Source organism: Theobroma cacao, chromosome 5, assembly GCF_053813885.1.
Source record: "Theobroma cacao isolate CCN51 chromosome 5, ASM5381388v1, whole genome shotgun sequence".
Classification (NCBI taxonomy): Eukaryota; Viridiplantae; Streptophyta; class Magnoliopsida; order Malvales; family Malvaceae; genus Theobroma; species Theobroma cacao.
In genome coordinates, this window is record NC_142643.1 from 38,448,129 (window position 1) to 38,465,106 (window position 16,978).

A 16,978-nucleotide genomic window follows, 5' to 3' on the forward strand; every position below is an offset into this window, starting at 1 on the left:
ATCATAAAAATATGAGAATTTGATTGAATATAATAAAAATGTGAAAATTTATTTATATTTTTACAAGATAATTTAAGAATTTTTTAGATATTATATTATTTTCTTATGACAGGTCGATTATAATTATGTTTTCTATAATATCATGCGTTAAATTTTAGCATAAATACATTAATATCAGCGTAATGTATTTAGTGTGCAGTTTTGATTAACTAGCCCCACCCCTCCCCCCTTGCTAGGATAGGTTAGATTTTGCTTGATTTGGTCAAAAGAAAAAAATAAAGAAAAAGTAAAATATATCTGAGCCACTCAAAGAATGTAATTAAGAAATTATTCATGTCTCTTTATGCACTCAATTATTAGCTTTATTTTTTAAATTATTTTTGATATAATATATAAGTTTGCCTTATTCATCAATGAAACAATATACATTGATGTAATTACTCTAATGTTAAACTTTATTGTTGACGATTCATTTATTGCACGTTTGGTATGAGGAATAATTAAACTATTCCCTCTCTATTCTCAATTACTATTTACTTCTCTTGTTTGGTTGGTAATTTGATAAGAAATAGCAATTCCTTCCTTTTACCTATTTCTCAAAATTGATAAAAAGTCTTCTTTAACTACACCCAACCCCTCATTGGTATTAGCTATTTCATATTTGATGGAATAGCTTCAAAAATTATTAAGATTAAATTACCTCTCATAAGTTTAAAAATTTACAATCCTACTCATATTAATATTTGTAAATAAAATATTAATATTTTAATACATTAATGATTAAATTATAAATAAAATATTAACATTTAAATGATCAATTATTAATATTTTAAATAAATGATAAATTATTAATATTAAAAAATAAAATAAAATAAAAATAAATAATTATAATAGTATTTAAATTATAAATAAAATATTAATATTTTAAAAATATTAATGATTAAATTATAAATAAAATATTACACCCGAAAATTTGATTCATTAGTTATTGCAGCATCTCCTGCTAAAAGAATAAGGTTCGAATTCCCATTTCCTCAATTTCACAAAAAATATAAACAAAATATTAATATTTAAATTATCACTTATTAATATTTTAAATAAATTATAAATGATTCATATTTAAAAAATAAAATAAATTATAAATAAATAATCATAATAACATTTAAATTATAAATAAAATATTAATATTTTCAAATATTAATTATTAAATTATAAAAAAATATTAATATTTAAATGATCAATTATTAATATTTTATATAAATTATAAATTATTAATCTTTAAAAATAAAATAAAATAAAAATATTTAATGATAATAACATTTAAATTATAAATAAAATATTAACATTTTAAAAATTTAATGATTAAATTATAAATAAAATATTAATATTTAAATAATAAGTTATTAATATTATAAATAAATTATAAATTATTAATATTAAGAAGGAAATAATATAAAATAAATAATCATAATAACATTAAATTATAAATAAAATATCAATATTTTATAATATTAATGATTAAATTATACATAAAATGTTAATATTTAAATGATTAATTATTAATATTTTAAATAAATTATAAATTATTTATTTTATTCATCGTACCAACCTATGTATAACTATTTTATTATATTTTCACTTTATTCTATTCCTACAAACTAGTAATTCTATTTCTTTCTTATCTATTTCGTGAATCAAACGTACAATAAATTCTTTTTCAATAAAAAAAACACAATATTCAAATAAACTTTTATCATATATACATAGAGGTATTAATATGGATTGGCTTAACTTAACTTGACCTAAAACATTATAAGTTGAGAAAATATGAGTTGGGTTGAGCTAACCCATTTTTTACATGAGCCATCCAAACCTTAGCCCAACTCATCTCTTGTCAGCCCATGGGTTGAGTTGGGCTAACCCACTTCTTTTTTCTTTTTCAAAAAAAAAAATTTTATTTCCACAATTTTACTTAATAAACTCTTTATTAATAAAATTGTTTCATAATTTAATCCATAAATTAAATAATAAAAACATGTAACAAAGAAGTAAGTTACACAAAACATAAATAAACAAATAAGTTATATAAAACATCAATAAAGTTTTAATCTTTAACACAAACTACAATCCTATAAACATAAGTATATAACCAAATATATAAAAACTTCAAGATTCATTTATATCCTCCTCAATCTTCATTCTCAAGGAAAACATTTGAATTTTGTTTGGACAATAATGATGTCCCAAGGTTTGAATCATTATCATCTAATATTCATTGTCATAAAAAAAAATAGATAGTAAGTTTTAATCTTAATTAAAATTATTAATTTGACAAGTAAAAATTAAAGACATTAAAATATATAAAATAAACAATACCATTGATAACTAAATTATTAATTTTATATAACTAAATATATAAAATTATTAAATTAATTAAAATTATTAATTTAATTCTTTTTTCTTTTGGCCCGCACTAACACGAGATAATTCACTGATTAGATGAGTTAGTTCATTTAAGTTCGATTTTAATATGGGTTTGAATTTTCAGATCCCAACTCACCTCACTTTTAATAAAAAATGAGTCGACTCAATGGGCAGGTCTATTTTAGCAAGTCTATATATATATATATATATATATATATATATATATATATATATATATATGTATATTATGCATAAAATCAATTGTGAAAATAATTTTTCCCTTCTTTTATCTAGTATTAATTGTTTGGTTTCTTAGTTTTATGCAGCAATATTTTTTAATTTTGTTGAATTTTTTATATTATATTTTCTAAATTCGAAAATTTATATTGAAAAATTAAATTTTTTGTACTTATTTATATTGAGCATTTAATTTTTTTATTTTACTCCAAATAGAATTTTTTTTAACTTAAATATTCCCTTGCGAAGGAGCACTAAAAGTCGTTTATCTCTTTTTTTTTTTTTTCGTTTAAAGCACATAGTAAGAGGTTATTTAAAATTAAAAAAAAAATCCTTTCTCATCAGGAGAGGTGTTTTATGGGTTCGGTTCCGACTGAGCACGAGGCTTCTAGCTGCACCAATTTAAAGCCACATCAGAGTCCCGATCAAAGCCGCCTATATTTACAAAATAATATAATCATTAATATCGTAAACTATTATTTTTATATTAATATATTGATATTTAGATTCAAATTGAATGTTGACTTCATTATTTTAAGATGTTTCAAAATAATTTCCATTTTTTTAAATGTTCAATAATACTATCGCTGAAAATAATAAAAGTAAAATAAAGAGCAAAAATACCTCATTCATTCAATAGAGACATTCAATATCCCTAATTCTGACCTAAAAAATTTGTATTCAAAGTTGAACTGGATCGAGTCGAACCTACCAAGTTTGACAGAGAACGCAACCCTCGTCCATACCTCTGCACGTCAACCATTGGGAATTTTTCTTAAAAAGAAAATGTATTAATATATTGGATGATGACGAAATGGCAGTTGAACATTTAATTTTGTTGAGATTAAGGATAAAAAACCAATAAGGGTAGGCTTATAGTATTGAAATTAATGCAATCGACACCCTATAAGATAGCTTGTAGTTTTTGGAGAACATATCCATTTTTGGTCCAAACAGCTCTTTGATCGAAGCAGAAGTTATAGGGAAAATATGGGTTTCAAGTACGCCTGGTCCTCATGGAGCCTTCTTGTGCTTGTTTTTGCAGCTGAATTTGCTTTGCATGGCTTCAGCTATGGAGAAAAAGGTACTCAAGTCTTTATTGTTATACGATCCAAAAGTTGCTTCCAAGAAAACTTTTATAACTTCATGACTTGGATTTAGGTTTATATATAGTATTTATTTTCCTTTTGCAATACGTATATGATTTGATGTTATAATCTCTTTTATTTTAAAAATCTCATCTTATAATTTGCATTCGAGATTTTCAAATTGAACCCTTCGTTATTTTAATTTGTACAATATTTAATTTTTCATTTGTGATCTCTAAAATTTAAAATTTTTGTTTATGTTTTTTTACAAATGTTTCAAATCTATTAATTTTATCAACTACTCATAAAAATCAATGAAATATGTCACCTTCGTGTTATGTAAATGTTTACATAGCATAAATATCAGTTTAACATGTCAAATGGATTCATCTCTTGTCACTTGAATATTCAAATTTTTGAATTCACTTATTTTGACATGTTAATGTTTATGCGATGTTAATATTATAAATTTTGTCAAACTTTAATAATGACAGTTGGAGTGGATGAATTTGAAACATTTTTTTAAAAAAATCATAGATATGAAATTTAAATTTTAAAAATGAATAAATATAAACTATTACATAAAATTCATGGATATTGGTGCAATTTACTCCATTCTAATAGCAAGTGTCTCTTTGGTGATAGTTTACATGTATTTAGGAGACAGATACCGGATAAATTTGAAGATTTTTTTCCCTTTGTGAGAAGAGCAAGGAAATATACATAATTAACTAAACATCTCATTTGCAGCTCCTAATTACAGCTTTATCCAAGAAGCAACCTCTGCTCCAATAGTCTCATTCTACGATTACATAGTCATTGGTGGAGGAACCGCTGGCTGTCCATTGGCTGCAACCCTGTCTCGAAATGCAAATGTTCTAGTCTTGGAAAGAGGGGGGTCTCCGTATGTCAATACGACCAAGGTAAGGAAAGAAAACTTTTTGTCTACTCTTACAGATAGATCTCCCGATTCATTCTCTGAAGCATTCATCTCCGAGGATGGAGTTGCTAACGACCGACCACGCGTGCTTGGTGGCGGAACAGTGATTAACGCAGGCTTTTACTCGCATGCGGAAACATCCTTCTTAAAGCAAAATGGAATGGATGAAGCATTAGCCAACGATTCTTATGAGTGGGTTGAAAGGAAGCTGGTACACAAGCCAGTTGTGTTGCAGTGGCAATCTGCAGTGACAGATGGGTTGCTTGAAGCTGGGGTTGTGCCAAATAATGGGTTTACGTATGATCACATTAATGGGACTAAAATTGGTGGAAGTATTTTGGATGGAAATGGAAATAGACATACTGCAGCTGATTTGCTTGAGTATGCTGATCCAAAGAGGATTAAGGTTTACTTGCATGCGGTTGTGCATAATATCGTCTTTACAACAAAAGGTAATTAATTAATGCATTTTTTCTAGAATCAAATAACCTTGGTAAATTATTTACATAAAATTTTAAATTATTTAAAAAAATTTAATTTAATTATTATTATTTTATTATATTCAATCAAATTTTTATATTTTATCTTGAATCAAATAAGTTTTATTTTTTTTATTTTTAATCAAATAAATCCTATGACTAATAATTGACTTAATCAAAACGTTATTTGATATTTTTTAATAATATTGACGTAATATAATAACATGTCATAATATATGATGATATAAAATGATGATATGAATATATGTCATTGTTATCATTACATCAACATAAAATCAACGTCACGTGGGTATAAAAAAAAAAAATATTTTAACTCATGATAATTAATCAACAATTAGTCATAAATGTTATTTTTTAAACTTAATTGAAGGTAATAAAAGAATAAAGATTTATTTAAAATTTTTAAATAATTTAATTGTTTTGTTAAACATTATGCCAATAACCTTATCTACTTAAAATCATTTTTCTCTTGTGCTGAATTTGTTCCCAGCACTAAGTTTTGGTTTGCGTACAAGCAAACAAAACGGAAACTTTAATTTTTAGCCACTAAAAAATTCGTGCTTTAACCTTTTTCCTCACCTACTTTGATACTCACATTTTGATTAAAATTGAAAATTTTAAATAGAGTAAAGTCAACTATGATAATTTAACTAAGACAAAATTAATGAATATATTTTACAATTGATGGTTACTTGCTGACTGCTATTAAAATGCTTCGTCATCATTGACCACATTAAAATGAAAAGGTTCCGTGGAATGCCAATCAAGCATTCAAGTGATGATCAATAAATGTACTAAATTTAGAATTGTCAAATGCAGCCTTAAAATTCTTAAATTAAGAATTTGTCGTATTCATACGTATGATGAAGGAATCTACATTGGCAATGCAATTTCAGAATGCATGCTCCAATTAACTTTCTATTTCATTTTCGTCAGACTGACTAAAATATATTGTTATGGCAGTTGGATCGAGACCCAAAGCCCAAGGGGTGATCTTCTACGATGCAAAGGGAGCAAGGCACACGGCTTTCTTGAAAAGTGGGTCCAGAAGTGAGATAATTTCATCAGCAGGTGCAATTGGAAGTCCACAGTTGTTAATGTTGAGTGGGATTGGGCCCGCCCCTCAGTTGGAGGCACTTGGCATTAAGGTGGTGCTGAACCAGACCCTTGTGGGTCAAGGGATGGCAGACAATCCATTAAACGGTCTCATAATTCCTTCTCCTGTGCCCGTTGAGCTCTCACTCCCTGAAATTGTGGGTATCACCGAATTGAGTAATTATATAGAATCCGCCAGTGGGTTTGATTTTTCTGCCCTTTCTGTTGCTCAAAGTCCTGCCAACTTCAATCAGGTTTTTACCCATTCCTATGTTCTCGGACATTTTGTTTATTTATTTATTCTTTTTACATGTGATTTTGAGTTATATAATTGAAAGTAATTATCTTATTATATAAACTCCATCTTCTCATTCTAGAATCGGAAACATATTGACACGATATTTTATCTTATGAAATTAGTTTTTTTGATCATATGGTAAGTTAATCAACTCAAGTGAGTTTGAGAGAATCTATCTTTTGAGTTGGGTTGTATTTATAGGTTGAAAAAAGCCCTATGGCATCCCAAGAAGCAATGGATAATTCACCAACAAATCTTGGGTTTATTGTGGAGAAGTTTAATGGTCCAATCTCAGAGGGTTATCTTGAGCTTCAAAGCACAAATGTGAGTGACAACCCTAAAGTCAGGTTTAACTACTTCCAAGCACCAGAGGACTTAAGGAAGTGTGTCCAAGGCGTGAAAACCATCATCAACGTTGTGAATTCCAAATCATACTCGAGATTCCGTTACAGCAACACAACAACACAAGATCTTCTAAACATGATGGCGAGCATGCCGGTGAACCTGAGACCAAGACATCCTAATTCTACAGTTTCCCTGGAGCAATACTGCATAGACACTGTCATGACCTTTTGGCATTATCATGGAGGTTGTCAAGTTGGAAAGGTTGTTGATCGAGATTACAAGGTCTTTGGTGTGGATAGGCTTAGGGTTATAGATGGTTCAACCTTTAATTTTTCCCCTGGAACTAATCCTCAAGCTACTCTTATGATGCTTGGAAGGTAATGCTATTATTTAATACCTTTTTTTCTATATATTCAGAAGTTCAAATAGATCAATCATTTTTTACATTGATAATAATATGATTTGTTTTTTATCAATTTTTTATGCAGATATATGGGACGAAGGATTCTACAAAGTAGAGGAAAATGATCTAATCTTGTCTTCACACAAGCATGCATAATAATTTCGTTTGGAGAAAAAGTAACAAAAAAAAAAAAGAAAATATGTTAGAGGAAACATGTATAAACTTTTGCATGCTTGGACTTTGAATTTTTTTTGTGTTTAATAAACGGGAGATGAACAACCAGCAATAAGTCTATGTTGCTCCATGGATTTCATTGCATTATTGTGGAAATTAAACTGCCTCTTATGTTAATCATATTTACATTCAATTATTAAACCATAACTTGGCTCTGAAGTTGTAATCGGAGTTGAAACCATACATCATGCAGGCATTAGCCTACACTGCAAAATTCCATATATGCAATTTGCCAACCTATCCTAGAATGCATTGATAAGGTGTTCAATAAAACAAAAAAGAAAAACATTCATTGATTGTTTTACTAATTGAATCCCTGATCATCCAATCATATTCCTTTTAAATTCAAATTGATAATTATAAAGAAAAAATTAATTGAAACTACAATTGTGGAAAATTTATATATTAAATTGAATCTATCCCATATCATCCAGTGTATTTGTTTCATTGATCAATAAGGAAAACTTATACATTAAATTAACTTGGCAGATGATGCGGCTAAAGATGTTGTTGATAATTGGATTTTTGACTGCTGAGTTGGTTTTTTCCTTTTTACCCATTCGCATGTCTTAAAATTATTAATTTATATTTTTTTTAAAAATTAAAATAACTTAAATTTAATTACTAAACACTATGATTGAATGAGAAAGCTTTAGGGTTTATCAAGCCCCTTACATTAACAAAATTCCTAAACCATTCAAGAATACCAAATTCTGATCGAAGCTATCGTATATAAAATACTGATTGTCTAGGGGTTTATATGTTACAAAATAAAAATTTAAGAGTTTATGTTGGACAAAATAAAAGTTCATTACGTTATATTATCCTATATTAATCAAATCATAGAACATACAAAACTTTGACACTAATGCAAATTGTGAACAGATTTCTATGAAATCAGAACAAAAATTTATGCATATGATCAATATATTAACAAAAGGAGAAAAAAATTTTACCAGCTTTTTTCTTCGCTTGCAATTGTTGACTTTTAAGACTAAGCCAGTTTCATGCTCAGCTTGTTATCTCTTACCGGTAATAATTTGCATGTGAAAAACAATTAAAATTTATAGCTGAATTTGCGACCAGCCTTTGATCATGACTTTTAAGCCTTAGGTGCATGAATTTGTAATTTGACTTCTTATTATAATCCCTTTTACACTTGGCTTCAACTAAAGGTAAATGAATAATAGTTAAACTAATAATTTCACCTTGCAAACTAGTTTGCTGGACATAGACTTTCCTTTTGGTTTAGGTAACAAAGTATAATAATATTATGATGCCAAATTAGTCTTTAATAGGAATAAAATTAATTTGTCAGCAAATTCATTAGGCCACGTGAGAAAATACCACTCCAAAATTTTCCTGATCTGTTTTTATTTTATCATTTGTCATGTGGCATTAAATTGACAACTTAACTTTAACTATTGATAGTTAATTCATCAATAATTGATGAAAAAAAGACTTATTTGATTCAAAATAAAATTATAAAGATTTAATTAAATGTAATAAAAGTATAAGGATTAAATTGGTTATTTTTTCATGATTCAAGAATTTTTTATTATAATACATATTATTTATAATATAAATATAATTGAGCAGAATTCTGACCTAAAAGTATATATTCAAGGTTGGTTAGGCTCCAGTCGAGCCTACCAAAGTTTGACGGATAGCCCAACCCTCTTACATACCTACACACGTCAGCAAAATTATTGATACAATGAATTAAGACAAAGTGGAGAAAAACTGTTATACCAAAAAAATAAGGGTAGGCTTTTAGCATTTAAATGCAACCAATACCGTATAAGAGACCACGTAATTTTTGGATTTTAATAGAATTTAAAGAGCTTTTCGAAGTAGTAAGTTATAGAAAAAATATGGGTTTGAAGTACGCCTGGTCCTCATGGAGGTTTCTTCTACTTGTTTTTATAGCTGAATTTGCTTTTCATGGCTTCACTTATGGAGAGAAAGGTAGTCTAGTCTTTATTTTGTGGGAGGTATTTTAGTACTTACAATGTTACATCAATCTGGCTATCCAACAGTTGCTTTCAAGCAGACTTTTGTAAGCTATATATGTAATATTTTCAAGGCATCTCATTTTCAAGACTTCGATTTAGGTTTATATATAATATTTATTTTCCTTTTGCATGTATATATGATTTGATGTTATAACCAATAATTTTTTTATTTTATAAATCTCATCTCATAATTTGAAATATATCAATTAGTCGTGATTTTAATTATTTTTATTTATAATTTTTCATAAATGTATCAAATTCATCAATTTTCATCAACTACTATTAAAAATTAATAAAATATGTCACATTAGTGTCACTGTTACGTAAATGTTCATATAGTATAAAATGTCAATCCTAAATGTCAAATGGATCTACTTTTTGTCATATGAATATTCAAGGTTTTGAATTCACTTATTTTTAATATGTAGATGTTTATGTGATGTTGACGTGATAAATTTTGTTAACAATTAAAATGGATGAATTTGAAATATTTTTTATAAGTTATAGATACAAAATTTAAAATTTAAAAGTTAATTGAAATAAAATGTTACATAAAATTTATGGATATATCTGTAATTTACTCTATTGTAACATTCAAGTGTTTTTTTGATGATAATTTACACACATTCAGAGACCAACGGTCGGATAAATTTGAAGATTTTTTGTTTTCCTTTGTGCGAAGAGCAATGAAAGATACGTAATTAACTCAAGATATCATTTGCAGCTCCTAATTATAGCTTTATCCAAGAAGCAACCTCTGCTCCACAAGTCTCATTGTACGACTACATAATCATTGGTGGAGGAACTGCTGGCTGTCCATTGGCTGCAACTCTGTCTCGAAATGCAACCGTTCTAGTCTTGGGAAGATGGGGGTCTCCATATGTCAACACGACAAAGATAAGGATAGAGAACGCTTTGTCTACCCTTACAGATACCTCTCCCGATTCATTCTCTGAAGCATTCATCTCTGAGGATGGAGTCGCTAACATCCGAGCACGCGTGCTTGGCGGTGGAACAGTGATTAACGCAGGGTTTTACTCTCGTGCGGAAACATTCTTCCTGAAGCAAAAAGGATTGAATGAAGCATTAGCAAATGATTCATACGAGTGGGTTGAAAGGAAGTTGGTATCCAAGCCAGTCGTGTTGCAGTGGCAATCTGCAGTGAGAGATGGGTTGCTTGAAGCTGGGGTTTTGCCATAAAATGGGTTTACGTATGATCATATTATTGGGACTAAAATTGGTGGAAGTATTTTTGATGAAAACGGAAATAGACATACCGCAGCTGATTTGCTTGAGTATGCTGATCCAAATACGTTTACTTGCATGCTGTTGTGCAGAAGATCACGTTTACAACAAAAGGTAATTAATTAATGCATTTATTTTCCTAAAAATCAAATGACTCTTAAGTTTTGGGTTTTGGGTAACGTCATCAATTATTACTCTTTTTACGTAAAGCATTCAATAAATTTACTATTATGGCAGTTGGATTGAGGCCAAAAGCTCAGGGGGTGATCTTCTACGATGCACAAGGAGTCAAGCACACGGCATTCTTGAAAAATGAATCCATGAGTGAGATAATTTCATCAGCAGGTGCAATTGGGAGTCCACAATTGTTATTGTTGAGTGGTATTGGGCCCGCCCCTCAGTTGGAGGCGCTTGGTATCAAGGTGGTGCTAAATCACGCCATTGTGGGTCAAGGGATGGCTGACAATCCATTAAACGGTCTTATGATTCCTTCTCCTGTGCCTGTACAGCTCTCACTCGTGATAAGTGTAGGCCTCACCAAATTGGGTAATTATATAGAATTTGCCAGTGGATTTGATTTTTCTGCCCTTTCTGTTGCTCAAAGTCCTACCAACTTCAATCAGGTTTTTACCCATTGTTATACTCTCATTGACATTTTATTTATTTATTTTTCTTTTTAAATGTGATTTGGAGTTGTATAATTTTAAGTAATTATCTTATTATATAAACTGCATTCTTTCATTCCAGAATTGGAAACATACTGACACGATATTAAATATGTGAATTTAGTTTTTTGATGATATGATAAGTTAAATCAACTCAAATGAGTTTGTGAGATTTTATCTTTAGAGTTGGGCTGTATTGCCAGACCGGAGAAGCAATGGCTAATTCACCAACAAATCTTGGGATTATTTTCGAGAAGTTCAATGGTCCAATCTCAAAGGGTTATCTTGAGCTTCAAAGCACAAATGTGAGTGACAACCCTGAGGTTAGGTTTAACTACTACCAGGCACCTGAGGACTTAAGAAAGTGTGTTCAAGGCATGAAAACCGTCATCAAAGTTGTGAATTCCAAATCATACTCGAGATTTCGTGACAACAACACAACAACACAAGATCTTCTAAACATGATGGCTAGCATGCCCTTGACCCTGAGACCAAAACATCCTAATTCTACAGCTTCCCTGGAACAATACTGCATAGACACTGTCATGACCATTTGGCATTATCATTGAGGCTGAAAAGTTGGAAAGGTTGTTGATCGAGATTACAAGGTCCTTGGTGTGGATAGGCTCAGGGTTATAGGTGGTTCTACCTTCAATTTCTCCCCTGGGACTAATCCTCAAGCTACACTTATGATGCTCGGAAGGTAATAATATTATTTACTACTCTTATTTTATATATTTTTTAGTTTGAATAGATCAATCATTTCGTATATTGATAATAATATGATTTGTTTTCTATCAATTTTTGTTGCAGATATATGGGACAAAGGATTTTAGAAAATAGAGGAAAATGATCAAATCTAGTTTTGCACAAGCATGCATAATAATTTCATTTTGGGGAAAAGGAAATGGGAAACAGGAAAATATTTAAGAGAAAACATATGTAAACTTTTGCATGCTTGGAGCTCGATTTTTTTTATGTATTTAATAAAATATATATCTAATAATCACGTGCTTTACATTTGACGGTTTGATGTGGAGAAGCATGCGGGTGGCACGTGACGAAATAAAGCTTGTTAATTGGCTATTAAACTTTAGAACTAGCTGAAAAGTTAGTTGCTTTCTCTTTTTCTTTTCCACTTTTGTAATATTTTTACTTATGGAATGAATACAATACTAAATTCCACAATGATTCTCTCTCTTTCACTCAATTATTTCTCTCAATTTTATATGGTATTAGAGTTTCTCGTGCAGTTCATCTTTAAGAATTTGTTAATGTTGTTCATTATTTGAACTTTAATTTTTTTTTTGAGATCATTTCAATAGTTTTATTAATTTCTTGTGCATCTTGATTTGATTCGTTATTCTTACTGAAACTTGCAAAACAATTAATAGTTAATTCTTCTAGTTTAAGATCTTCAGTCACCATACGATTTGCATCACATTAATCATCTTAGATCAATAGTGATTAATCTAAAAATAACCACGAGTAACTATATTGCATGGAATAGATCCTTTATGCTAGCTTTATCCATAAGAAACAAGATAGATTTTTTTATGGAACAATCCCAAAACCAAATACATTGCGCTGCATCATTTCTTTATTCTTCATTTCTTTATTCTATCTCACCACCACTGCCTCAACAGTTTTATATGTGGACTTTGCCACTAAAATCTAAGATACGTTGTAATTGAATTTTTCTCTACATGATGATACACATGTTTATAATCTTCAATTCACTTTATGTAATTGTCTCTTTTCTACTCGATTATTTCTCTCAATTTTGCAACCATTAAGAGCTTTATGTCCCTCCATGCAATTCATTGCATTATTGTGGAAATTAAATTGCCTCTTATCTTAATAATATTTACATTCAATTATTAGACCATACCTTTATTCTGAAGTTATAGTCAGAGTTGAAATTGAGCATCATGCAAGCATTAGCCTGCCACACTGCAACATTCTAGATATGCAATTTGCCAAGCTATCCTAGAATGCATTGATAAGGGTGTTCAAAAAAATAAAGAGAAAAACTTTTATTGATTGTTTTACTATTTTTTTTTTGAAATGTAGATACTTCATTCATTGATTATTTTAGTAATTGAATCTTAGATTATCTTATCATATTCATGTTAAATGCAAATTGATAATTATAAAGAAGAAAAAAAATTACCCCCTCTATCCAAATCCTTTTATTAAATTTTCCTTTTTAGGATGTCCAAAAATAAAATTCTCTTAATTTCCTATTTTAAATATCTAATATTATTACTTTGTCTATATTATAAATTTATTTTTCATATATATTTTTTAATTTTTTCATAAAGAATTGAACATTAGAATTATGAAAAAAATTTAAGATTTTAATATAAAATATGTTCAAATTGAAACTTTTGTCGATCTATATGGAAATGAAGTGCGTAAAAATTTTTAAATATGAGAGGAACTAAATTTAGTGCTCAATATAGTAGAATAAATAAAAATTTATCGCCCTCGTAAATAGAATTGCAAAAAAAAAAGAAGGATTATTTTAACTAGATTTCTATTTCCATAATTAATATCTCCACAAAGAAAAAAAATGAAAAGATTGTTTTTTGTATTCTTATCTTGTATGTTCTTTTATTGCACTTTATAGAAAAGGAACCTAAACATAAAAACGAGAAATGAAAAATGAATAATAAAAATTGACAGCTTACGCAGCTTGTTCTTAGGGATTCTTGGGAAATCATGGATTAGTGCTCATTGTTATATCCCACGTTCCATGTCAGAAGAGTGAGGGGACTGTAGTAAGAATATGTCTCTTGGTTTGGCTCGAATATGTAATGCTCAGGGATGAAATGGTCGACCATTGGGTGCATTCCAGCCCCAGCAAATGTTGAAAGTATCAAATACGCGAAAGGTTTCCAGCCCCAAAAGTTAACTAAGGTTGCATAAAGAGCAATCTGAATAAATAAGTTGATGAACTTCTAATAACCAAGGGGTTTTGGTTTGAGAAATAGAGGGTGGAGCTCATAGAAGAAGAGTTGGAAGATGACCCATATGGCTTTTGTTACAACATCAGTCATAAGATGTGTCTATGCCATTTACCCCTTGGAAACAATGATGCTCAAGGTGATAGTTTTGGAAAGTCACAGAGTTGGGCACACCAATAAGGAAGTTAGCAAAAATCCTAAGCTCATGGATGGTAAGAAGAGGTTATGGTTGGGGAAAGAGCTAAAGAAGTATAGACAGTTGCCAATATCTTTAGCCATCCAGCATCATGTAGGGAAATAGCTGTCCATAGCTAAAGCAAAACAACCACACTAATCTTAAGAAAAGCCAAAGGATCAGGGCCAAAGAGCTCTTCAATTTAAGGGTACTAAAAGAAAATCTGACATCTCCTTGAGGCATGAGGCTTATTTGTATATGACCAGAAAAAGTTATTTGCCATTACTACTTCTTCTTTCTCTTTCTCTCTCCTTTTCCCTCTCCCCATCTCTTTCTTTACAAACCATTTATCAGTTTCTTTTCTTTTTCTCTTCTTCTCCTCATTCTATCTTTTCTCCAAATAGGATTTTTTTTCTTAATTTTTAGGTTAATTCTTATGATTTGATTATTGAATCTGATTCTATGAATGTTGTTAAATGGATAAATTTTCGTAACGAAGCTTCGGGGTGTTTGAGGCAAATTATTCTTCAGATCGAGTCCTTAAAACCTTAAGTTGGTGTTTAATCGATTGTTCATATTCCTCGATCAGGAAATTCCTTTACTGACTCTCTTGCTAAAGAAAGAGTGAGACAGAATCATCCCTTCATTCTTCTCTTTTAATCTTTGGGTTCTGCTCCATGATGTTTCTTTTTTTTCTATCCCTTCTGCTACCATTGAAGCTGATATAGTTGACAAAACAAAACAGATGATAAAGAAACATTAAGAGAAGATAACTCTGTTCGCATCGATCATCATTAACTGAAGAGAGATTCAAGTATTTATATACAATATGCATGGCTAACTCTTATACAAAACATCCAAGTGTTTAACAAAGGATTAAAGTTAACATGGAAGGCTTACATATTTATAAACATCAAGAGCAGCCTGGGTTCCAATTTATTAACCCAGTACAATGAAGCAAAATGGACACATGCCCAATAGTTAGTTAAAAAACAACAAACAAGAAGCAAGACTCAAACTAGTTTTATCTCAACACTCATCCTAAACACTTGCTTGGTTAACATTCAGTTTGTGTCTTAGTTCTTTAAACCTGGGCAAAGGTAATGGTTTAGTCAAAATGACTGCAAGTTGATCCTTGAAGCTGCAATGTTGAATGGATATCTCTTGATTTTTCTTAGCTTCTCTCAAGGCATGATATTTAACCTTGATATGTTTTGTCCTGCTATGAAAAATAGGATTCTTCACCATAGCAATAACAGACTTATTATCCACGTACAGTTTAGCTAAAAGCACATGAAGAAAACCAAGATCTACTAAGATTTTTCTCACCCAGATGGCTTGATTTGCAGCTGTAGTTGTTGCTATATACTTTGCTTTTGAAAACGATTGAGCAGTTGCCTTTTGCTTCTTTAAGTTCCAGCAGAAAGCACTATTTTCAAGAAAAAACACATATCCTGAAGTGCTCTTGCAATCATCAATACATCTTGCCCAGTCATTATCAGAGAAGCCAACTAAATCAACTAATTTTGCATAAAAAAAAGTAAAGTGAAGACCTAAATTAAAAGTCCCTCTCAAATATTTAGTGGCTGAAAAATATTCAATTGTCAGAACTTGTATAAATATCGACAGATAGTTCACAACAAACATTAAATCAGGCCTTGAAGCACAGATATAAAGCAATAATCCTATCAAACTTCTAAATGATGAAGGATTTTCAAGTTTGGATCCCTTATCAATTGACAGCTTCTCATGAGTAATAATAAGAGTTATTACAGTTTTGCAATCACGCATATTAAACTTGTTCAGAACTTCAATAATGTAATTTGATTGAAGTACATGGATCCTTGTATTATCTTGAAGAATCTGTAATCTCAAAAAATAGCTTATTTGTCTAAGATTAGTCATTTTGAATTTGTTTTGCATTTCAGACTTAAACTTTGTAATTCTTTCTACATCTCCTCTTGTAAGTAACATGACATCTACACATAATGAGATGATCAATGGATTTTGGTCACCTGTTTTCTATACATACAGGGTTGCTTCAATACAGCTTTTCTAAAATCCTTGACTCTTCAAGTATTCCTTAATCTCGCAATACCAGGCACGTGGTGCTTGCTTCAATCCATAAAGAGGTTTATGAAGCCTATATACCTTATCTTTGTTAGAATTAGATTCAAGACCATAAGGCTGCTCAACAAAAACTTCCTTTTACAAATCACCATTCAAAAAAGCAGATTTGATGTCTAAGTGAAATATTTACCACTTAAACATAGTTGACAATGTTATCAGTAATCGAATGGTATCCATTCTAGCAACTGATGCAAATATCTCATGGTAGTCCATAT

The 16,978-nt window shown here is 29.7% G+C and overlaps 1 protein-coding gene and 2 pseudogenes across 1 annotated transcript; 2 read left to right on the plus strand and 1 right to left on the minus strand.

Moving 5' to 3' along the window:
* The first annotated feature begins 3,580 nt into the window (after nt 1–3,580).
* Nucleotides 3,581–7,619, plus strand: LOC18599324 (protein HOTHEAD-like). The gene is made up of 5 exons (XM_007029252.3): nt 3,581–3,745; nt 4,500–5,141; nt 6,153–6,538; nt 6,784–7,304; nt 7,416–7,619. The coding sequence occupies exons 1-5, from the start codon at nt 3,652–3,654 to the stop codon at nt 7,453–7,455; spliced, it is 1,683 nt and encodes a 560-aa protein (XP_007029314.3). The 5' UTR covers nt 3,581–3,651; the 3' UTR covers nt 7,456–7,619.
* A 1,819-nt stretch (nt 7,620–9,438) lies between these two features.
* LOC108663948 (protein HOTHEAD-like) lies at nt 9,439–12,342 on the plus strand (annotated as a pseudogene).
* Nucleotides 12,343–14,105: 1,763 nt separating this feature from the next.
* On the minus strand, nt 14,106–14,961 carry LOC148762856 (sphingolipid delta(4)-desaturase DES1-like pseudogene; annotated as a pseudogene).
* Between the last annotated feature and the right edge of the window lie 2,017 nt (nt 14,962–16,978).

Coding starts and splice junctions, on each gene's coding strand:
- LOC18599324 (XM_007029252.3), top strand. CDS start 3,652: ATGGGTTTCAAGTACGCCTGGTCCTCATGGAGCCTTCTTGTGCTTGTT. Junction 5,142..6,152: donor TATCGTCTTTACAACAAAAG/GTAATTAATTAA, acceptor TTGTTATGGCAG/TTGGATCGAGACCCAAAGCC. Junction 7,305..7,415: donor ACTCTTATGATGCTTGGAAG/GTAATGCTATTA, acceptor TTTTTTATGCAG/ATATATGGGACGAAGGATTC.